We start from the raw sequence: 24,325 nt of genomic DNA, 5'->3' as shown, positions 1-24,325 counted from the left end.
GCAGACGCCACACATCGACCAGTCCCAATTCTCGCATACCCCCCACAATCTCATCAGTTGCCCTCTTTCGCACCCACGGCCTGTCCCGCTTCTTATCCAACTCCCCATCCAGGACCACATTGAAGTCACCCCCGCAGAGCACAGCCGATTGAGGTAAAGTATGCACCTTATTCCAGAGCGTAACATAGAAATCTGGGTCATCAATATTAGGCCCATACACATTTATAAGCGTAAGTGGTGAGCCATACAAAGTACCCTGCACAATAATATATCTACCTCCCACATCCACGTCTGCATGTTGAACAATAAAAGGCACATTCTTTTTAACCAAAATCATCACCCCGCGTGCATATGAAGAGTAGCTGGATGCAAGTCGAACTCCCGCCCACTTCTTACCCACAGTATCCGCCGCCGCACCCCACAAGTGCGTTTCTTGCAGAAAGGCAACGTGCGCGCCATGTCTGTTAAGAAAGGCCAAGACTTGTCGAGATTTTTGCGGGCGATTCAAGCCTCTGACATTCCACGTAATACAAACAAGTTTACCCCCCCCCCGTCATTTAACCTTCCCAATAACCTAGACTGATGGATAGCAGTTCACCCCCCAAATGCAGCACCAATCCCTCGTACAAACCCACCGGAGCAAACAAGACAGCATACCACTTAGAAATATACCAGGCCTTACCCTCCCCCCGCCAAGGCCTATGCCACACATACCTCCCAGCACATTGATTGTAATACCATGACTGAGCCCAGGACACAAACTTTCCCCCCAGTTCCCCCACCACCCACTTCAGCATCCCCAACCTGCCAAAGCCGACCCCCTCCCCCATCCCCCAACAAGCCCAACTGTGAGTTCAAAACTGTGTGGGGATCTCCCATATGCGGGGACGTAGCGGCGCACTTCTCCCGCCAGAAAACTGACGAGAGAGCGGACCGTACAAGTGATGGGCGCCTTCCCCGTCCCCCCCCCCCCCCCCAACAGCAAAGCACTTATCATTCTCAACAAATATTACCACCCTGTGGGTCCAGGCAAGCAGCTGTCCCTCTCAGCAAGAGATTTGTAAGTTCTCACGCAATGCCTCCACATAGAGCAGTACGAATATGATGAAGGAAAAAAAAAGGTTTCAACAGTTACCTAGGAGGGCCAAGTCCACCATCGCAGCAGCAGTGCGTGTCCCAGGTGGCCCCCCCTCACCATCCAAAGCAGGGATAAGAGCAACATCCTCCAATATCTCAAGAGGCTACGTTCCGCACGTCTCCAATCGGCACAGCAACACTCCTCGGACCACAATCAGCTACTCGACATCCTCCATGGCGTCCTCCCCTGGATCTCGTTGCATATTAGCGTCCCTCTTGCGTTTCTTTTGCTTCTTCGCGTAGTCCATGGCCGTCTTGGGAGTAGCAAAAATTTTGTTATCCATGGGTGGTCCTATCCGCAGGCGAGCCGGGTACAACATGGCGTATGGAATGTTCTCGTCCCGAAGCAGTTGTTTCACCTGAGCAAATTCCTTGCGCGCGGTTTGAACCGCCATAGTAAAATCGGGGAAGAACTCCAGGCGGCTGCCTTGATAGTCAATGGTGCCCTTCTCCCTGGCGAGACGTAGCACCAGGTCCCGGTCTCTGTAGTTGAGGAGCCGGGCAATAATTGGGCGCGGAGGAGCACCCGTTGCCGGCCGTTTAGCTAGCGATCTGTGTGCGCGCTCCACTATAAACACTTTCGAGAACTTTTCAGCGCCAAAAATGTCCACCAGCATTCTCTCCATAAAATCTTCCATGCGGCCCACGTTTGTGGTCTCCGGAAGGCCCGTGACGCGGATGTTATTGCGCCTGGACCTCCCTTCTAAGTCCTCGTTCTTAGCTTGGATGACCGCCAGTACCCTCTCCATGTTAAATACCTTGGCGGACATAGTGGCCAGTCCATCCTCCGTCGCCGACACCCTCTGCTCCACCTCACCCATCCTTTCATTCTGGCGATCGAACTGCGAGGCCAAATGGTCGAGTCTGTGATTGACCGCCTCCATGGTGCATTCTATGGATTGCAATGTCTTCTGCATGGCGACCAAAGTGTTTTCCAGGGTCGGGGCCCCGCCAACGGCCCCCGATGTCCCTGCATCCGTTGGCGATTGTGATAGAGAGGTCGTCGTTCTCCTCGTTTCAAAGTTGATTTTGGGCTGGGTGCGATCCTGCCTGCCCATGTTGCGGCTACGTGGCCCTGACAACTCCCCGGCCGAAGGATCCACCGCCCACGTGGCACAGGCTCCCCCAAGCTGCGCGCCGGCAGCCGCCGGCAAATAAGCAGGGGCCCACACTCAACGGGTCTGCCGTGGGCGAAGTCTGCAAGGCGCAAAAGTGCCGTGTGTTCACCCAGCCACCAGTCGCTGTAGCTCGCCTCTCTCTCGCCTCTCGTTCACCTCCCAGCCGAGGGCAGCTTGCAGGGGAAACCCCGCGAGGCCTAGCTCCGCTTCCGCAGCCCCGGTCTCGCGTCGGCCAGCCCCCCGCTCACCACCGCTCGCCGGACAGGGCTCCACTCCTCTAGGCCCCAGCACCAGAGGGTCGTCACTGAGCCGTCGATGTCGTTCACAGGCCCCCAAGTAGCACCGGAGTCGATATAGAGACAGGAAGCCAGTGGCCGATCGGAGGGTTCCAACCGGCGCGCCAGCAGCGCCACCAGTCCGCTCAGATCCGGGCGGCAAACCGCCAGCCGACGGTTAGCCCAATATCTCCTCCGGACAGCCGTCCAGGCGGGCGAAAATTCACCAGTCGTGCCCCCGGGTCCTTAGATGTGCATTGCCGTCGAGTTGGGGGCGGCAGGCAACGGGAAATGCAGGATTTTAATGCAGATTATAGACGGTCCCGGCAGAGCCTCACATACGTGCGGCCATCTTGCTCGGCGCCCTCTAGCGCCCCCTCCAAGTAAGTGCTTTTTAATTTTTTCAGTAGGCAGATTTCTATGCCCTTTACTAGTGTCTGTCTTGGGGATTATTGCCTAGAAACAGGATCTTACAAAACACTAACCGAGTACAACTAAATAAGGAAAGAGCTTAAAATGAACTATTAATATTGTAAATTGATACAAGCAACAATATTAGGATTCTAATGATTTCACTAACTTCTCAGAGAGCAAATAATAATGCTATATGGAAACTGATACGATATTAAAATGTAACTAATTACATTTAAATATGTAAAACGTTAATGTATTCAGGACACTCTCTGTGAAGGTGTTGAAATAGTTCAAGAACATCAACTCCACATTTTGATTTGGGATAATTAAAACAGAAACACTAGAAACATATTCAAAAATGGGACAGAGAGTCTACCTCCATTATTTCTCCTCTTTCATCAGCAGCAAAAAGGTTTGGTACTTCTCCAGTGTTAAGCAGACTGTCAACATCCTCTAGGAAAGCTTCATCTTTAATCTGTGTGTCAGTAATCAGAAACACTGTTTTTTGTCCTCTTGCTCCTGCACTCTTCACAAGACTCTAGGAATAGAGAGAAAGGAATGTCACTAAAATAAAACACCTATCAATTAACGTAGTTTTACAAAACAAAGAAATACAATATACTGTGATTTGGCATACCACTTAAACCAGGATATTCACATAATTATTTGTGACCTAATGATTGATGTATTAATAGAACTTGTAGATACTGAAAATTCACTTTTTATACTTATCTCCAGGCCCTAAAATTCAGTTCACTTCTGCCACTTTAGATGTTTATCCCTACCTATTGCTGGGCCACTATCACCTAAATATCTTTCTCTAAAAACTGCAACTCCAATGTGATCTCCAAGTCTTAAAAGTTAATTATAAAGTTTGCTAACCGTGTCTACCATTTCACGATTAAAGAAATGATGTGTTGCTGGTGCCAAATGAAACACATAGCACATAGATGAAGAACTAGATGTAAACTAAGAAAGTTTCCAACGCACCTACGATCATACATTCATACACCCACTTTCAATCAAATACACACCCATTATCAAATACCAACACATGCAACAATATATGCAAACATAACAACGATATGGCCCCACACTGTCACAACTTACCAACGTTCTATAGTGATTACGAATTATTAAACATAAACAACGATTCTCTCAAACACATCATATTTTAGGCACTCTCAAGTAATAACATGATTGGAAGGTTTTCTTTTAAAACATATTTTATAAAATTTCCATTTCTGAACATATACAGTTATGCCACAGCATTTGATGCCTGTTAAGTTATGCAAGATGATACATAGTATAAAGCAGTATACAGCGCACATGTAAACATTATATTCCTGCTTCACAACATTTATTATACATTGCCTTCTGCAATGCATGGCAAATTATATATCTAAACCGTTAACAATTCCCCAACTACCCCCCTCACCTAGGTCTCAATCTCTATCCGTCTATTACACATATACATGAACATACATTGGCTAGCCTCGCCAGTATCTGTACATGGTCCGCACAGAAAAGGTGTAGCACAGAAAAACACCACAAGGCCCGCAGCACACACGTGACGTGGGTCACACATTTTGAAATGGCATACATATTAATCCTCTGAGTTCGAATTATGAGAGCGCAATCCCTCCATCATGACTTCCCATTCAAGGGATATCGAGGTTGTACGCAGTCCTCTAATTTCTTCTCTATGCAGTGCCACACCCTCTGCACCACCCCAGCATAAGAGTTCCGTATACCAAGCTCGCACTAAAGGGGGTTTAAAAGATTTCCATCGCATGGTGATGTTCCGAATTGCCAATGTAAGTGCAAGGTTTATGAATCGGTATTGTACCTTGCGGGTAGATCTATCGGAATGGAGACCTAAAATGCAATCTCCCAATGTGTCAGTAATAGCACGGTGTGTGTCTGCCCCAGTCATGCACCGGACTGCATCCCAATATCCCCGTATCTTCGGGCACTCCCATAACGTGTACAAAACCCGCATCCTCTAGTAGACATCTCGGACATGAATGCTGCGTCTGGGGAAACATCTTATCTAGTCTGTGCGGTGTTAAGTATGGGTGATGTAACACCATTGTTTGGATAAATTTAAACTTGGCATTCCTTGGGACTTTTCTGGGGGGTTCCAGTATTATAGCCCATTCTTTATCCGACAGGTCTTTCCCCATGTCAAACTCCCAAAGGGTCTTTAGTTCCTGCAGGGGTGCTCTTGTATGGGTGCTAATACCAGCGTACAGCCACTTAATCAAATGGTGCCCATTACCCATATAGTATACCATTTTAGCCAATTCATTTCAGGGGGGGCCCTCCTCTGTGGGGCCCAGTGCATTATAATGTATCTGGAAAGTGCTGCATGCGTTAGGTACAAGTGTGCTGGGGCGCCAGTCTCATTTATAAATGTGTTGTGATCCATCAGTGTCTCCTCCCCAAACAAGTCCGCCATAGTACCGATACCCACATCCAACCAGGGCGTCAGTTTACGTTTCGTGAGCCTAGCGCTGGCTAGTGAAACCCCTAATATTGGTATGTGACCTGCATACATCTGTGGTGTATTGGTGTATTGTAGCGCTGCTTGAGCATTTGAGCGCAGTCTGCAGCAATGGGGGGAGGTCCTTCGGGGTCCTGCAGCCCGGTAGGAGTAAAGCGTGTAGTGCCCCGCTATCGATGTCTGTGTTTGCATAGTCGAGTTCCTGCAAATTACGTCCCGCCGTCCAATATGATAACCATTGCAACTGACAGGCGTAATAATAAGCACGAAAATCCGGAACACCTAGGCCTCCCGTACTGGTACCCACTTGTAATTTCTTAAGGCTAATACGCCTCCTGCCCTTTCCCCAGATAAGGTCCGTAACCAAAGTGTTCAGCAAACTAAAGGTATTTTGCGGCACCATCAGCGGCAAGTTCGTAAAATAATATAATAGTAGTGGTAAGACAACCATTTTTGCTATAGCTGCTCTGCCTGTAACAGAGAGTGGTAACGCGGTCCAAAAAGTGACGCTAGACCTCAAAGCCCGGATTGCTTTGTTCAGGTTTCCTTCTAACTTGTCTTCATGCTTTCTGTAGATTTGAATGCCTAGATACCTAAACGTTGACTGTGTGACTTGAATGCTGGTTCCACCGACGTCTACGTCAGCCGTGCCCCCCTGATCCACAAAGAAAAAGGCATGTGTTTTTGTGGTATTTAAAGCAAGCCCCGATAGGAGTGTGAAGTGCCGATACGTCCCGAACAATGGGGACAGCGGCCTGCGGAGATCAGATATGTACATAAGAATGTTGTCAGCATACGCCAAAAATAAGTGAGACGTATTACCTATTTTTATCCCCCAATCTAGGAAGTCCTGCCCTAGCTTTATGGCTAATGGTTCAAGTGCCAAAATAAAAATGAGGGGCGACAGGGGGCATCCTTGCCTCGTCCCTTTGTGTATGGTATACTCTTCCGAGACGTGCCACCCCGTTCTAGTGCGTGCCGTGGGGGTGTTATATAACAATCGTAACCATGTTATGTACTCTGCCGGAATCCCATATTTTAATAATGCCTGATACATGTAATCCCAATGTATAGAGTCAAAGGCTTGCCGGAGATCCAGCGAAATACAACCAGCATGTGGATAACGCTTCGGGGCCTCTGTCAACAGGTAGTGCAGTTTCCGGATGTTAAGGGAGGTACTGCGTACTGGTAAAAATCCGGTTTGATATATATGGATCAACTTTGACAAATGGGGGAGCAGTCTATTGGCCAACACCTTACTCAATATTTTATATTCTGTGGGTAGTAATGATAATGGCCGATAGTTTGCCATATCGGTGTGATCCCTACCCGGCTTTGGCAGTGAGATAACCAGGGCTTGGGATGTCATAACAGGCAAGGAGCCCTTCTCCCATACTGCTTTGTATAGTTCCACTAATTGGGGTACTAGAGCCTCTGAAGAGGTATCATAAAATTCAATGGGGAGCCCATCTAGACCCCGTGTTTTATTGCGTGGTAGCCCCTTCAACGCCACCTTGATCTCATGTGGCGTAATGTGTCCTATAAGACCCTTTCGGAGCGGTGGCGGAATTTCTGGGAATGTCAGGGTAGATAGGAAAGCCTCTGTTTGGTCCCCAGTGGGGGAGTCAGGCACCCCGTATAGAGACGCGTAGTAATCTCTAAACGCCGAGTTGATCGCTCCCTGGGTGGTGACTATGTCCCCATTTTCTTTTACGATCCAGGGTATAACCACAGACTGAGGGGCATCAGGTATAAGACGAGCCAATAATGCTCCCGCCTTGTCGGCCTCGCTATGTGCACGTTGTGTATATGCTGTGTAGTCTATGACCCTTAGCAAATCCATCAATTCCGCATGTCGGATTCGTGCCTCTTGTAGAGGGCCTTTCTGTTCTGCATCTGTAATCGCTTCTTGTTCCAGCCTGCCCATTCGCCCCTCGACTTCCAACAATGACTTGTGCAGTTCCTGCCGTGCTCCCACAGTCGTAGTAATGGCCTTCCCCCTTACTACCGCCTTAAACGCGGCCCACTCTATCAATCTACTCGAGGCCGTATTGCTTTTGTCTGTAAAGTAATGATCTATGGTGACAGAGAGGGTATTGCGGAAAACCTTGGTCTTCAAGGAGTTGCGGCCAGAGGCGCCATGTTGGGACCGGCGTAGGCTCCCTGCCCCATGTGATGAGTAACTCCAGTGGGTTGTGATCCGAGAAGGTCTTAGGGAGGTATGTGGATTCGATCACCTGCATGGCTATCCTGTCGGAGCAGAACACTATCTATTCTGGTGTGGAGGTCGTGCACTGCGGAGTAATATGAGTATTCCTTCCGTAGCGGGTGTCGCATCCGCCATACGTCGCGCAATCCCCATTCCTCCGCCCATCGTGTCAGTGCGTCAGTTTTTTGTGTACACCAGTACCGTGTAAGGGTGGGTGCGACCTGTCCAGGGATACATCCAGCACCACATTGCAGTCTCCCCCCAGTATCCATGGGTGTGCCTCCCAGCCTGCCAATGCACCACTCAACACATCCCAATATTGATCTTGCTCGTAATTAGGGGCAAAGACATTACCCAGGACCACCAATTGACCATCTAATGTGCCTTTAACGAATACATATCTGCCCAATTTATCAATTCTCTGTTCTTGTGCAACAAATGGTACCCCATGTCTGATCCAGATTGTGGCTCTCCGTGCCTAATTGGAATAGAGGGTGGAGAATACCTGTCCCTTCCACTTCTTTCGTAGCTTCACGACTTCGCTTTCTACCATGTGTGATTCCTGCAGATAAACAATTTGTGCCTTGCAGCGCTGTAGTTGGGCATGTATCCTGTGGCGTTTGTGGATAGTGCCCCTCCCCCTTATGTTTCAAGTTATAATCATGTATTTCCCCGGTGTGCGCATCATTGTATGAACCATAATGGGGAGTTATGCAGTGTGTCATACAGGCGGACCAGCACATCAATAATAACAGACACTTCTAGACCGTACCCCTTCCCAACTTCCCTACCACTCGGACCGATCTTAAAACTATACCGGACCACAACACTTAGTAACTGACCCAATTCACCATTAAGAAACACAAAGGAGAGTAAGAACTGTACCAAGAAAAACGACAAAGAGGGCATGCATAGCGCATTCGCCATAGGGGGCTGCGCCTGCGCACTGCACACGGTATGGTGTGTCTGACGGCTACCAGGTAAAAGCTGCTACAGCATCAGAGCTCGAATAACAGCTAGCCTTATACAAAATATCTATCTCAGCGTGGGAAAGGGCAAAGGCAGCTGCAGGTTGTAGATACATAAAAGATACAATACTTGTATGAGTCCATCACCCAAACAGGTCCGTGATCAGCTGTGAAGTCGCCGAGTGTCAGGTTCGCTCCTTCCCCCCCTCACCCCTCCCAGTGTACGGATGTGGCGAAGCACTCAGTGGAGTCCGTGAGTGCCGCCGACTATGAACTCCACTTCCCGGCGGGCTAAGCGAGGAGCATGCACAAGCCGCCGCCGCTCTGCAGAACTACACGTCCCAGCAGTCTGTGCGTGGAGCATGCACAGGCCGCCCCTGCCATAAATGGCGGGCACGGCTCAGATCGGCGTCGGATATTGAGCCAGACGCCGTCGGTTGTTGGATTTCCCCGGGAGAAGCGCTAGTCTGGGCGCTTGTCTCCTTCTGTTACAGTGCGGTCCTTGTTCCCGGCATCAGGGTGGAACAGCCGCTCACTCATGGTCTGCTTCTGATATTGCCAGCACTCAAAGGTGTACGGACCAGCGATTTGGAGCCTGTGTTGAATGGAGATCCGAACAGGCATAGCTCACAGAGCAGCGGACAGGTACACAATCGGTGAAGACAACCGCTAGCGTAGTACCGCCTCACTTTGCAAACACCCCACCACAGCAGGAGGAACTCGAGCGACATTTTCGAACGCTGCTTAGCACGGTGTCCTCCGTTGGCGAGTAGCCAGGACTGGTGCTCATGCGGAGGACGGTTGGTCCCTGGTAATCGCTCAGTATTGTCGGCTGAGGGGGTTCCGCAAGGAGTAGCTGCATGGTGACAGGTATCGTTGACCTTACTTGCTTTGTTATTTGGGATATTCAGGGTGAAGTTAACCCCTTTCTTTGGTGCTGCAATAAATAGCCTAATAGCACGCTTACAAGCTTGTTTGTATTAGCTTTATTTTGATCCTTCTCTGCACAAGGAATACCGAGCTGCTTACAGACCTCTACTTCATTGCCCTAAGGGAACGCAGTATTGTTTGCTGTCTTTTCATTGCAGGTATCCCTCCTTGGCGTTTCCTATTGTCGTCATACCGATCCTGAGGACCGAAGAGGATCACACCGAGGGAAACAAGGCCACACTACCCTCAGAGTCCGATCCCTGTGACCCCTCTTCCTCTGTAGAGGACTTAGTGTCTGTCCGTGGAGCGTTCGTGAAGATTGCCATAGCCAGGATCGCCTGTTTCTTATTTTGTCTTATTTGTTGCGAAGTAACCTGTACCCGCCCAGTGGTTCTTCTCGGTCTACCGCCTCTAAGCCCAGTCGAGGCATCTTCGAAGGATCTCTGCTTCTCCTCGGCTTGGGCTGTAATCTCCTCAGCGTTGGTTAGTTCCATCACTTCCAGCAGATCCTCTACATCTCCGGGACTTTCAAAGAAGTGCGATTTCTGCTCGTGCAATACTTTCAGCCGTGTAGGGAAGAGTAGTACGTACTGTATATTCAGGTCCCTGAGCCGCTGTTTTACCGCCATAAAGGAGGACCGTTGTTTCTGTACAAGCATCGTATAGTCCGGATATAAGGAAATTCTCACATTTTCAAAGTTGATCGGTGCCTGGCTTTCTGCAGCAGCGTGTACCGGAAAATCAGTAAATTCACTATGAGGGGCCTCGAAGGGGCGCCTGGTTTCGGCGGTCCAGTGGGTATTCTGTGTGCCCGTTCTATACATTATTGTGTGGAGAGTCCCTCCGTCGTGACATGGCCTTGAACTATCGCTCCATGTAATCCGATGCGTCAGGCCCCTCACTTTTCTCCGGTAGCCCAATCACCCATATGTTGTTCCTTCTTGCTCTTCTTCTGCGTCCTCCACTCGTTCCAGCAAGGTGGCCACCAACAGGATTGGAAGTTATAGATGAAACACTGCAGGGTTGTGGCATGGCTGAAAGTAACAGCTTAAATTGTGAATTTCATGACATTTTAGGTTGCATGGCAAAGCCACTCTTAACTTGTTGGTCAAATTCAACTCCCTCTCAACTGTACATTTCTGGTGGATTTTTTTTGTTTTTATATTTTTAAACTTTAGTGGTTGTGTGTATGTGCAACACTGGATGTTTTGGTATACGAAGGAGGTAGTTTAGACGTATGATCTCCAGCCCCTTCCTTTCCCACAAGTGGAGGATCATTTAATGATTATGGATGATTTTAGCATGCATCACATCCCCCCCACCATCTAGTCCATGGGTGGGGAGGGTTTGAAATAATTTATCTTAACTACACCTATCTTTCCCAAGGGTAAGAGTAGTGTTTCCCTCAAGGCTTTGCTAGCCTGGGGCACAGGCAAGGTAGAACTTAAGAAAATGTTGGTGAATGACCAGCCGTTACTGCACTCAGTTTTCTAGTTGGGAACAGGGTACAGTAATGGGTGTCAGCTGAGCCCACTCCTGCACCCTGTTCCTAATTGAGAATAGAGCACCAGAGCTGAATAGCTGACATAGATCCTCTATCCCATCTGTTTTCATTTTGACCATTTACACTAGTTTTTTTTTGTTTTTAAGTTTGAGTGTAGTGAAGCCATTATGACCAGGAGAAACATGACGGCACATTCGCGTAATACAAGAAGCAAAAGATTTACTAAAAAATATTTAATTAAATAAATTATCGCAAGATCTTCTAAAGTCATATTTGTACCTTTAGGTCCTCTCTCCACTCATTTATTCCATAGCTTTTGGATATTTCTGGTTGAAAAATATTCATTTTTGCCATGGCCGTTGCTAATCGGGTCATTGATTGGCGTCCACTTCCGCCAACTCCAACAAGCAAAGCATGTCCTCCAGGCTGCTTCAAAATGCGACATATACGAGAAAGATGTTCTAACACATACCTGTTCAATGAGATAAAACAAATACATTACTGCAACCGCTTTAATTATGTGTTTTTTTTAATTGAACAAGAAGCAATTGTGGGGAGTTATAACTTTATTCAACTAACACAGCTTTATTTTCTTTTAACCACGCCATCGTTGTAACAGAAAGTTTTCATTCAAATATTACCTTTATTGGAAAAGACCAAAAGCATGGCAATGAGACCAAATGTCAATGTCCTGTAGTGTTAATCATGGTTTACCACCATAAACTATAGATACGTCCTATGTGCCATCAGGAAGGTACATGGAAGAGGCTCCCTGGAGATCCAAAGAGCACAGCCAGTCTTTGATATGAAAACCTATCAATTACCTAAGCCAAGGTCAGCATTTTGTACTTCTGCAGGGAGAGAAATATTTTTAAATTGTAAAAGTCCAAGATGGGAAGAGCCATACCTCTATTCTTTACAAGAAAATATGTATCCTGTCCCTTTTAGGGAGCTTGCATGGTTGCTCCTATATGGAGGGCCTCTCTACCTCCTTCAGAAATTCTGGGGAGGCCAAATGAGGCAAGGTCAGCCTAGATGGTGATGGGCATGACATCTGTAAGTCATAACTGTACCTCACCAGTGAAAAGATGTAAGAGTCTTTGGTGGTATTGGTCCTGCGGTGGTAGTGGAAGCAAAGCCTTAACCCCACTAGAGTAGAGAAGTCCCTCTCACGTGGTTCTGGGAAGGGTGGATAGACCATGAAGAAGCCAATGGGACTTATTTCTCTTGGTACTACTGAGACTTCTTGATATTGGCTAAGGCTGGATGAGCAAACTTTATCATCCAAATGAAGCACCCCCTCTTCAATTACCTTCTCATTAAGTAAAGGGCTGGCCCAGCTAGGAGCTTGGTGTGAAATGCAAGCCTATCCTTGCAGACAGAGAACATTTGTGAACCAGATACAATAGGGGGTCTAGGAACTACCACTTGGATGATATTCAGCAATCTGGTCCTTACTGTGCCAGTCCCATATGTTGGATCCTTAGAGGGATGCCAGAACAATGCTAGTCTCTGCAACCATTATCCCGCACTCTCCTTACCCAGGGTTTTCTTGAGACTGTACTATTGCCTGGCTTAGCCCAGAAACAAGGACGTTTAGAGGTTGAACTTGTGCCAAAGTTGGAGATCATAGTTGGTCATGATAGCGCTCGTGTCTCTAAAGTAGGAAGCATCAGACTGGTGCATCACCTTCCGAAATCTCTACACGTTCTTGGTCTTGTTCCGCTATCACCCCCACAGAATAAACTGTTGGATTACTGGACACAAAGACTAGAATGTCCAAATGTACCCAGTCCTTGGAGTCCAATGACTATAAGACGGCACAAATCTGTTATTGCACATGGCCCAGTCACCTAGGCACAGAAAAAGACCCAGACTGTTCTCAAAGGGAGTTGGGGGGCATTGGAAAGAAAATCTGAAAGCCTCAATCTCCCTATTCCTGTTAAGTATGGGCAAAATAAAAAGCTCAGTTAGTTAGCCTTTAGTCAATCCATTTACTACTCAATATGAAACTGGGCTGACAGCAAATGAACCCCAGACAGCTGCTGAACAGCTGAGTAAGGTGACATCCATGACACCCATCACACCTGGTGCAGATTGTATTGAGTGCATTTATAAAAGAAGCATGAGAAGAAGGAAGAGATTGGAATCAGAAAGGGATGAGGAATTAGAAAAATGTATGTGTTCAAATAATAGTGCATCAATAACCAAACTCGGCCACAGGTTTTCCCTGTAGCCAGAAACATTGGATATTCAAATTGGTGCCAAGTTACTTGCATACCTTCTGTCGCAGCATGGAGAACTTTAATACATGAATCCAACACATTGCAGCTTTGTGTAAATATATTCCTTCATTCATAGATGATAAAGTGAGGTGGCAGAAGAGGAAAACAAATTATAAAGGATACCCTTAAGTACAGTTTCAGAACTATCTATAACACCAACAAAACTGCAAAACAGTTTTTCCGCGGCCCAAGAGGCTGAGTACTAAACTTGATGTTGCAATATGAAGGGGTGAAGTGTCATCATGAACTACAAGAAATAAAATACTACATTTGAAATGTAAAAAACATATTTCCACTAAATTGTACAAATGAACTTTACTTGTAAAATGTAGCCCTCAACTAAAGGACAACATAGAATAAACAATAAAAATGAATCACACAAAAACACAACCATCAAGTTTCTAATTTTTTCATCAATAATGTAATTGAAAATAGTTTTAGAAAATTCTCAATAATATAAAAAGAAACGGATAGAAGGCTCAAGACATGATTAAAGGGTAGGGTTCTTGAGAAGTTTTGACTTGGTATTGAAATAATAGCAGTCCAAGTAATTTTGTTCTAGCATCAGACAGTGCCCAGCAAACACCTAGAACTTGGTTTATGTGTAGACAAGTGAAGTAAAATTCACATACGATCTCAGTAAGGTAAACATTTGCAGCTTCCGATAACATATGTGACCCTTGTGCCAACTGTCCTGTTCTAACTAAAAAAATCTTCATATCTTATGTTCCTTTACAAAAGATCAATATAACTGAGCTGTGCTTTACCACAATACACAAAATTAACTAAAAACGGATAATATTTTAATTCCTGACAGTACTGAGTCATTATTATATTTTCTGTCCAACTACTGACAGCTTCTTCCATTGGCCTCAGGATTTGGGGTGAATAACCGCATACAGTTGAGAAGCAGAGGCACAAAGGGTATAGAACAGCACTATACAGCCTATGGGTCACAGTACATATCATATCCTTACATGGAATGTGCAAGGCATGGCTTGCCACACTAAAGGGTAATGGGTTCATATCCATTTAAAACATTGCAATATTACTCATTCAATGCCTACAGGAGACACATCTCATCATGAGAGAACTACAGAAGGTCAGGTGACGGGGCATGGCTATGGGTACCACACTCTCGAGATATGCCAGAGGGGTCTTGGCAAACAAGTTACTTACCTTCTGTAATGCATTATCTGGTAGAGACAATATCTAGCTGCAGATTCCTTACCTTTTGAATTCCTGTGCTTCAGGCTGGACCCGGAACCTTTTGCGTGAGCAGTACTCCTCCGTGCTGTCGGGTTGCTCCGTTCAGCTCCATGAGATGTCGTCAGTGTCAGTTATGACTAATCCTGGGCAGAGTATGCACAGTGGCACTCCACAGAGTTCCACAGAGTTAAGAAACAACTCCATGGGACTCCGCTCCGCTCCAACCCCACAATTACCTTCTCCTGTTGTCTGCGGGCCGCATTCCTCCTCACCCTGGTGTCTCCTCCTTGCCGTCTGTAGGAAGGTGGATATCTGACTTTGGTTGCCCCCAACTTTTTGCCTAGTGTTTAGCTGGTTTTTGACTTAGTTGGCCTGGGATCCTGCTATTCAGGGCCCCAGGCTATCTGCTCTCTCCTTAAAATGGACTCCAATGCACTCTAGGTGCATTACCAATTGGAACTGGTTCACCTTATGAGTCCCTGTACCAGTGTACCCTAGGTACCCAGGGCATAGGTGCAACCCAGGCCTACCAGGGGCTGCAGCATGTATTGTGCCACCCCTGGCCTGGCCTAGCTATTTGACACAACTGGCTGATCACTCAGCTGGGGTAAGTTGGTGCAACCACCTCTTACTTAGATATAGTATATCTATATCTAACATATATGGACACATGGTAACCTATAAGTCACTCCTATGGCAGGCCTCGACAATCCTGGAGGCCGAGTGTTTGGTTTCATGTGAGATGGTGCTCTGGCATGAGCTGAGCCTGTCTGCAGCTTTCGGAACAACGTCCTTTAGCTGTTTCATGATATTGCCATACCATATACTCTTAAGTGCATTATGAACCTCGCGGTTCAATGCTATCTTTGGTTTGGCTTTATCAAAACATGTCGAGTAAGGTGTCATACGACTTGGAATACTACCCCCCTCGCCAATTCTGGTGACAGGGGTAGCATTCCACCCTTCTAGAGGGAGACGACATGTACCTAACCTGAAATCCGGGTAAAGTTAAACATGAGCCTCAGCATCACAAAATGGATGCTGCCACCTTACACACAAGTCTGACCTCCTGCTGCTGGGAGTCCTTCCAGCTTGGGAGGCCTGGACAAAGGGTTTCTGTCAGGGGAGGTGCTTGCACCACCCCAGACAGGATTTTGTGTAGTGGGTTAGGGAGGGCTGAATAGAATGAGACATGCTGGGGCACACAAGGTGTCTCTGTGCATATGCCAGTTCAAACCGGAGCTGGGGCTTTCGAGCCCCAGTCCTGGCGCGAAACTGGACAAAGGAAAGGGGGTGTAACCACCCCCCTTCCTGGTCCCACCCAGAAAAGGGACCTAGCAGGTGATCCGGCCCCTAGATTTGGTTTAAGAGTAGGAGCTGTGTACTAAGACTTCAGATCATCCTGAACTCGACGTGCAACTAAGAAGAAAACTGGACTTCGACATTCTGCTGCACAGAAGACTGAAGAGAATCTCCCTTGTGGCCAAGGAGTGACCACCCTGTGAACACAGGCACCATCCAGCAACTCGACGTCTGCTTTGCCGCCGCCTCCCGCCGGAGCCCGAGCCCAGAGCCCGACAAGACCTAGATTCCCAGACATCTCAGAGCCTGATCCACAGTCCCTGAAAAGAAGAGACCTGTGGAGGCACCGAGATACGTGGGACCGGCCATCTTGGAAGATCCACTAGAAGCTGACTGCGCAGCACCCGAGGCATCCTCAACGCTGTGCTTTGGGGTTTGAGAAGCCCCACCACCGAGCAGCATCTGCACCGAAGGCGAGCCCTCCTGCATCCACGAGATCTGCGTGGGGCCCTTTTGCATTTTGCCACTTGACGCGTCATCCCGGTCACTGGTCCGTTGGCAGGTGGCCATCTTGGCGACAAAATCTACAATCAACACCGCTGGTCTGGTTGCTCCAGACTGGCCCTTGCCCCTGTAAAAAGGAGCAGCCCCTCTGACCTTGCTGGTCAGAGTAAGAAGATTGCTTCGTTTCCTGCGTGGCTTGCATTAGCCAAGGCCTGTTTGCTCCAATCAAGAAGCCGAAATCGCCATCAGCTAGAGCCTTTGTGGGACAGCTCGTGATCGACTCCTGGACGTCGCTGACCTCTTCGTGTTCACGTGGCTGCAGAGACAATCTTCACTTCTTCACCTGTTGGCACCCGACATCGCCTGGTTCCCTCCTGGTTCCACGGTAGTCACTGGCTAGTGACTTTGAACATTGTCCCCTCTTCTTTCAGGTCGTCACCTCTTCAGATTCACCCTTGGATCCACCGGAACTCTTCTCGACTGGCCGCCTGCAGCATCATCACCTTCAGGCTCCATTGAACTGCACGACGAAACCCGACGCACTTTCACACCTATGCACCCGCTTCCTGTGGGTGAGGTAACGCTGGCACTCCGGTGCTCCTGTGTAGAGTAACATCTCTAGTGTCTAGGTTTCAAGTTGTTAGGTTCTGGTCCATCCGGAAGACTCCCTTTGCAGTAACTTTGTGACTTTTACGCGCCCATTGAAATCAATAGGCGCCCGCGTGTAACTTTCAGCACTGCACACGCATTCCGTGGGCCTCCTGGTCACTAACTTCTGTTAGCTCCTTGCAATCCCAGCGATTCCCCAGGCCCTAGGCCTTTTCCTTTTCAGATACGTGGTTCTTATACCACTATTTTAGTATATGGTTTGAGTGGCCACCAGGGCCTATCCATATTGTGCAACTTTTGTATATTTAAATGCTGTTGTTTTAACGCATTTGCTTCTGTGCTCATAAAGAGTATAGGGGATACTTGTAGTAAATAAATATATATATATTTTCAATATATATCTGTGTGGTGTCCTTTCATTTGGTATTCAAGGAGAGTGTATATGGTAAAACAGCTTGCTTCACATGCCTTTACAGAGTTTAGCCTAAGACTGCTTTGTCCACGCTACCCCTAGGATAGCTAGTCTATAAGGCAGATTTTCTATACTAAAATGTCCTGCAGGACGGACCAGGAAAGCACCCTTCCCTGCAGAACTGCCTGTCCAAGCAGTAGTGCTTAGTAAACATGTGCAGAGATGCCCACATTGCTCCTGGCAGATGTCCAGGACTGGGACATCCCTAGCCAACGCCGTGGTTGCAGCCTTCCCCCTGGTGGAATGAGTTTGTAAGCCCTCAGGGAGCTGCTTCTTAGCCAGGGTGTAACAGATTTTCACACAGAAAACGACCCAGTGAGAAATGGTTTGTCTCTGCACTCCCCTCCCATGCTTAACCCACAAATAGTTGGTCGTCTACCCAGAAGCAGTTAAGGGATAACGACAACGCTCTTTTTGTGTCCAGGCAGTGGAGACGTTCCTCCTCAAAGGGATGTGGGCGAGCAAAGAAGGTGGGCAACGTGACCGATTGACCCAGATGAAATGGGGTCACCAGTGTTGACAAGAATGAAGCCTTGGTGGGAAACACCACATTATCACCAAAAGTTATCATGTAGGGAGACTTGCATGATAATGCCTGCAATTCACTCACTCTCCGGGCAGATGTTATTGCCACCAAAAAGGCTGTCTTAATGGTAAACTGCCGGAGGGGACAATTATGTGAAGGCTCGAAAGGAGCACAGATAAGGAATGTGAGAACCTAATTAAGGTCCCACTGCGCGCTGACAAAGGGCATAGGCGGAAACATATGTACAAGCCTTTTCAAGAACCTATTTACAATAAGGGATTTAAACAATGAGGGTTGGTCTGGAAGCCGCAAGAAAGTGGACAGAGCAGAAAGATAACCCTTGAGATTACCCAAAGCAGAGCTCTGCTGGGCAAGGGTAAGAATGAAAAAAAGAATAGTAGGTAGAGAAGCAGAAAGAAGGTCAATAGACCTTTTCTGTACAACATTTAAAAAATGTTTACCAACAGCAGGCGTATACAGTCTTAGTGGAGGACCGCCTGGCCGCCAAACTAACATTACATACTTCGGAAGGAAGGTCAAAAGCTATCAACTGTCGTCGCTCAATCTCCATGCATGGGGGCGGAGAGTTGACAGGCTTGGGTAGAGGCCCCACACCTGCTGCTGCCACAAAAGATCCTCCGAAGGGGCTGCCTGATCAGAGAATCAATGCTCATTTGAAGAACCTCTGGATGCTAGACTCTCGGTATCCAATCTGAGGCCACTAAAATGGCTTGGTCCCGGTCGTTCTTGATCTTCTTCAGAACTGTGGGCAGAAGTGGTATGTGGGGAAAGGCCTACAGGAGGCTTGAGCTCCAATCGCAACGTAAAGCATTGCAGAGCGATTGCTGCCTTGGGAACTCCAGCACACAAAACTGCTGACATTGCACCTTCTCTTCGTAGGTGAACAGATCTAATTCAGTTTCTCACCACTGCTGAAAGAGACCTTGCACCACCTCCGACTGAAGACGCCATTCTTGATCCACTAGGCATCGGCGGCTGAGTTTATCTGCCCGGGCCTTCAGAGAACCTGCCAGGTGTTGAACCACCAGGGTTATGCCATGTCCAGAGATGCAGGGCCTCTTGACAAAGGGTCCATGACCATGCCGTGCTTGTTGCAGTACAACATGGCAGTGGTGTAATCCATGAACACCTGCACTAACTTTCCCTTGACAGAGGGAAAAATGCTTTCAATGCCAACTGGATCGCCGAAGCTCCAAGAAATTGATGTGGTGCACAGACTCCGCTGGAGACCAGTGTCCTCCAATCTCCACCTTTCCCAGATGGCCGTCCCATCCCAGGAGTGGCGCATCTGTCACTGCTCTGAAATCTGGTTGGGAAAGGGAGAGGGGTCTGCTTCTGCCCCAATCTCAGTTCATCAACCATCACTGCAAGTCTTTTGCTGCTCCCTCCGGGATCTGGACCATGTCGGAGAGATTACCCTGATGCTGCGCCCACTTGAACTTCAGGTCCCACTGCAGAGCCTGCATACGCCATCTGGTGTGATTTAACAACAAGATGCGCCCACGACGAGTCCCAGCAGCCTCAGAGTCAATCTCACCAAAATCCAGGATAGAGGCTGAGACATCGGTATCATGGCCTGAATATCTGGACTAGTTGCTTGGGAGGATAGGCCCGAAACTGCACTGTGTCCAGAACAGCTAACATAGAAGGGAGCATCAGAAATGAGCGTCTGAAATGGAGTCTGGTGTGACTTTGGCATGTTTATTGAGAACCCCAATGAATGAAGGAGGTTTTCCGTAGTCTGAAGATGGGAGACGATAGCCTGGTGTGAAGGTTCCCTCAACAGCCAGTCGTTGAGGTAGGGACAGACTGACAACCCTAACCTGCGCAGGTGAGCTGAGACAATGGCCATCATCTTGGTGAACAACTGAGGAGTGGTGGTACGGCCAAAAGGTAGCACAGTGTTGGACTTGGCCCTTTTGGCAGGTTCACCCCTAAACCTTTTGCTTTAAGCTCTGACATGGTGGTAGTCGCTTTAGGCCTCTGCGCACTTTAGCACAGTGACCCAGTGTAAAGTGCGTGCACACTCTGAGTGCGTGTGGTGAAATTGGCCTGTCCTCCCATAGGAATGCATGGGGGATATGTATGTCCCGGGTAATTCCTGGTATGATTGGATGCAGGGGCTAGTTTAGTATGTATGAACTCGTGAGAATAAATGCTGTGCAATGGTGTGCACAGATTTATGGTGACTGGTGGAGCAATGCCACTTTTAGAAGTTGGCATTTCTGTGTGCTATGTGTCTGCCTGCCTGATGTGAATTGCATGTCTGGCTTGTGAGAGGCAGGGGCTGGACGGTGTGGGTGGCTCCAGGTGACGAGGGGAGTCAGTCCAGTGGTGAATAGAGAGATCTGCATCTAGATGGGAGGGAGGAGTTGCACCTGGGCCTGAATAGGACTGTTCCTTCCCTCGAAAATGCTGGCACCACCCCCTGCGGTGTGTCTGATCATTGAGCCGCCACCTGACAAAGGGGAGAGGAGCTGGGCAAAACAAAGTGCTCCAAAGCCCCTCTAAACCAGTCCTAACTGGTATCACCAAGCCCTGTGCTGTGACACAAAGGGAGTTTGTAATATAAATTTAGGGGCTGTGACCCCATGAAAATGTTCTGTTGTGCTTGTTCTTCCTTTGGGAGGACACTCTGCCAGGAGGAACGGCCTTGGGACCCAGCTGCTGTTTCCTGGGGGTTCCTGCATGCTGGCCTGCCTGGCTGCGCTTTGCTGGGGTCTCCCCAGAACCAAAGACTCTCTTATTTCTGCCTCTTCAAGGACTTTTTGGTAGAGCTAGCGCCTTGTGGGCGCTATATTTCTCTATTACCCCAAAGAAGGGGAGAGGAGCGTGTGGGTTTGGCAGCAACGAGCTGCAATTTTGCACATTGCCTCCGGGATAAGCCTGACTGCTTGTGCCAAGCTACCAAGGGGGTGAGCAGGGGCTATCTTGGAGTGTAACTCCCTTGCCCTGACTAGAGTGGTGGTCTCTGCCTGGCTTTGGCGCAAGACTTAGCCAACCAGAGATCCCATTTCTAACATTGGTTGTCAGCGGTGAGGATAGGACTTGCATTTGCTCAGTACCACAGCGACAACTGGTTGCACTACAAACTCTGCATTTAGATAATCACGTGTTTGGGGGATTATTGTTTCTAAGTTCTATTTTATTATTCTCCTAAAAGTGTAATTTTTTAATTTCCTACCCCTGTTGCAGCTCCTGTGTTGCACGTATCTCTGAGCGTCCTGCCAAAATGGAGTCTGCTTTGAATTTTTGTGATCTGTTTAGATACAGTATGTGGGAGTTGGTGGAGTTCTGTGAGGAGAGAGACATCGCAGTGAGTGGGTCAGACACCCAGTCAAAACTTAGGGAAAACCTGAATCAATGGCAAAAGGATGAATGGGAACATGAGCGTAATGAGGAGGAGAGGGCCAGGGCTGCACACCAAGAGGGTGGTAGTTTGAGGGGAGCCCTGAGGAGTCTGAAGAGGAGGAAGAAAATGATAGGACAGGGACGCCAGTAGATAGTGAGGACCCAATAGATAGAGAGTCCCCTGCTGGACCCAGTGCCAGGGACAGCATCCCATCCCTTTCCCTGTCCCCAGAGGAGTGGGTAGATAGGAGGGAAGAAAGGGAGCAACAGCTGGCTGGAGAAGCTCAGGTTAGAGCATACCAAGGAGATAGCGCAGCTGAGTGTGGAGGAGAAAAAGTTTCAGACGGACAGGATGGCGGAGGCTGACAGGGCCTTCGCCAGGGAGAATTTAGCTCTGGAGGGTAGATTATCCCCCGAGTGCAGTTGTAGTTTTCTGGAATCCCCAGAAAGGGTGGGATCTAGTTGTGGCAGCAATATAGAGTCCAGTGCAGTAAGTCCCATTCCCAGTTCCCAAAGAATGGTAACTAGTTCACGAGAAGAGGAGTACAGGTTGAAGTTCAGGGACAGTAGGTAACTGTATCACCAGACTTTGGGGGATTTTGCAGATGAATGTAATGATGCACTGGCTGATTGGGTAGAGGTTAACACGGAACAGGATTTTCACGGATTGTTCGATCTGGTTATCAGAGAGCACCTGCTCAATTGCTGTTTTCCGGGGTTGCGCCAACACCTGTTGGAGTGTGGGTTTTCTGATCTAGGGGAGCTTGCACGAGAGGCAGACCTCTGGGAAAGTGCCCAAGGTTCTGAAGAGGCATTGGGGAGTGATCCCAAAAGTAGTGGCTCAGGTATCTTCCAGTCCTGTATTGGGGAAGAGCTTAAGAGTAGCCCAGTTAGGTGTCAGTGTAATGGGAGGGGTGTAGGGGCTCACGTCCTGTCTCAGTGAAGTAGGAGTGAGTGTGGGACTGTGTATCCCCAGGTGCCCAAAACCCATTCTCAGGACCTGGAAGGTTCCCGAGGGGAACACCAGGTTGGGAGCCTAGGCTGTACTGGTAGTCCATTTGAGGAGGATCTCCTAGTGTCTGGACAATCTGGAGCGTCTGTAAATAGAGCCCCAGTGGTTCTGGTGTCTAGCGGTGCTGCTCCCGTTGGGAGGGTACAGAAATCTGTATTGAGGAGTGATGGGAGATGTGTCCCCAGTGGAAGAACCAGTGGGCCAGGGACCAGCCAGAAGGGCTGAGTCCCCTTGGGGTGACCATGGTGACACCACTTATGCTCTGGGGATATTCACGCACTGTCAGGTGGACAGGGGTCGGGTGATCTGCGCCAGGCAGACTGTCACAAGACACATGAGTCATGCGTTACCATCGGGGGGATGCTGTGTGAGTCCCCAGAAGTCCTGGTGTACCAGGCAAGTACTCCTCCAAAGGTTTTAGCCCCCTGGTTGGGAGGCCAGGTTCAGGATCTGTCTGACCTGCGGGAAAGGATGTCTGTAACCAGTGTCCTGACCGTTTCATCTTCCAGGGGTACAGCTCCAGTTAAGAGGGTGCAGAACTCTGGAAGGGAGTGCAGAGGGAGGGAGTCCTCGCCTCTCACCCCGGTGCAACCTGAGGGGTTAGACCTTAGATTGGGAGACTAGTTGTTGGAGAGAGGTCAGGGGAGGAGAGCCTCGCCCGTGACTTCTGGTCAGCCTGAGGGTGCGGACCCTGGGCTGGAGGATCAGTGGCAGTCTAGAACTGCCCTGAGGAGGCGAAGAGTGGAGAATGGCTACAATGTGCCAGGGGTTACTACCCCTCACTCTGTGGATGGGCAAGGACCAGTGACATTTGGGTGGCCTAGGGCCTGGTCATGGCCGTGGACAGTTAGGGAGTACCAGTTGGGTAGCCCAGTTGATCTGGAGAGCTTTCGCAGAAGCACCCACTTGGGTTCACCGTGGCGTTGGCCAGGAGGGTGTCCCTGCAGTTGCGGGCCCGCGTCTGTGTTCATTTGCCCCAAGCAGGGAAGCCCATCACGGTGGTGATTGGTCTGCCCTGTGTTTTGGAAGTGAAGGGGGTTGTGTTGGACTTGGCCCTTTTGGCAGGTACACCCCCTAACTTTTTGCTTTAAGCTCCGACATGGTGGTAGTTGCTTTAGGCCCCTGCGCACTTTAGCAAGGTGACCCAGTGAAAAGTGTGTGCACGCTCTGAGTGCGTGTGGTGAGATTGGTCTGCCCTCCCATAGGAATGTATGGGGGATATGTGTGTCCCAGGTAATTCCTGGTAAGAGAGGAGTGCAGGGGCACGTTTAGTATGTGTGAACTCATGAGAATAAATGCTGTGCAATGGTGTGCGCAGACTTATGGTGACTGGTGGAGAAATGCCACATTTAGAAGTTGGAATTTCTGTGTGCTATCTATGTGTCTGCCTACCTGATGTGAATTGCATGTCTGGCTTGTGAGTGACTGGGGCTGGATGGTGTGGGTGGCTCCAGGAGACAGGGGGAGGCAGCTCAGTGGTGAATAGTGAGATCTGCATCTAGATGGGAGGGAGGAGTTGCACCTTCACATTTTATGTATATTTGAAAAGCGGGTGCCTACCCTGCGTTTTAGACGCCAATTGTCAGCGGTAGCCCACCCCGCATTTCAGCTGTTTTTGGTGTGCTTGCAGCGGGAGCCCACCCCACACTTCCTGCATATTTAACTATCGGGTGCCCACCCGCATATTTGCTGCCTTCGTGCGGGAGCCACCCCGCTTCCACATTTAGTGAAAATGGGAGCCTACTCCCTATTGACCCCACACAGAGGAATCTCCTAAAAACACCGCCACCGGCCCAGGAGTCCCAGGAACACTGCGCAGGCTCCCCGCTGACGTCAGAGGAGAGCCGCGCTAGGATTGGTGCTAGCGGAGGGAGTTGCCCAGCAACAGGAGAGCGACCTCAAGGACGTCCAGCAATGGCGGCCTGATCGGGGCTGGAGCGCATTCCCCCACCTGTTGCCAGGAAGAAGAGCGG

General features: G+C 48.8%; 1 protein-coding gene across 1 annotated transcript in view; it reads right to left on the bottom strand.

The window, feature by feature from the left end:
- Window positions 1–24,325, bottom strand: part of DNAH12 (dynein axonemal heavy chain 12) — a 1,291,066-nt gene that overhangs the window by 582,610 nt on the left and 684,131 nt on the right. Inside the window, exons 43-44 of the mRNA XM_086939114.1 lie at window positions 11,341–11,533; window positions 3,321–3,482 (exon numbers count right to left, since the gene is read on the bottom strand). Coding sequence (XP_086795240.1) covers window positions 3,321–3,482; window positions 11,341–11,533 — 355 coding nt within the window. The remainder of the gene's footprint in view (window positions 1–3,320; window positions 3,483–11,340; window positions 11,534–24,325) is intronic.

Source organism: Lissotriton vulgaris, chromosome 9 (genome assembly GCF_964263255.1).
Source record: "Lissotriton vulgaris chromosome 9, aLisVul1.2, whole genome shotgun sequence".
Classification (NCBI taxonomy): Eukaryota; Metazoa; Chordata; class Amphibia; order Caudata; family Salamandridae; genus Lissotriton; species Lissotriton vulgaris.
This window is presented reverse-complemented; position numbering and strand designations above follow the sequence as displayed.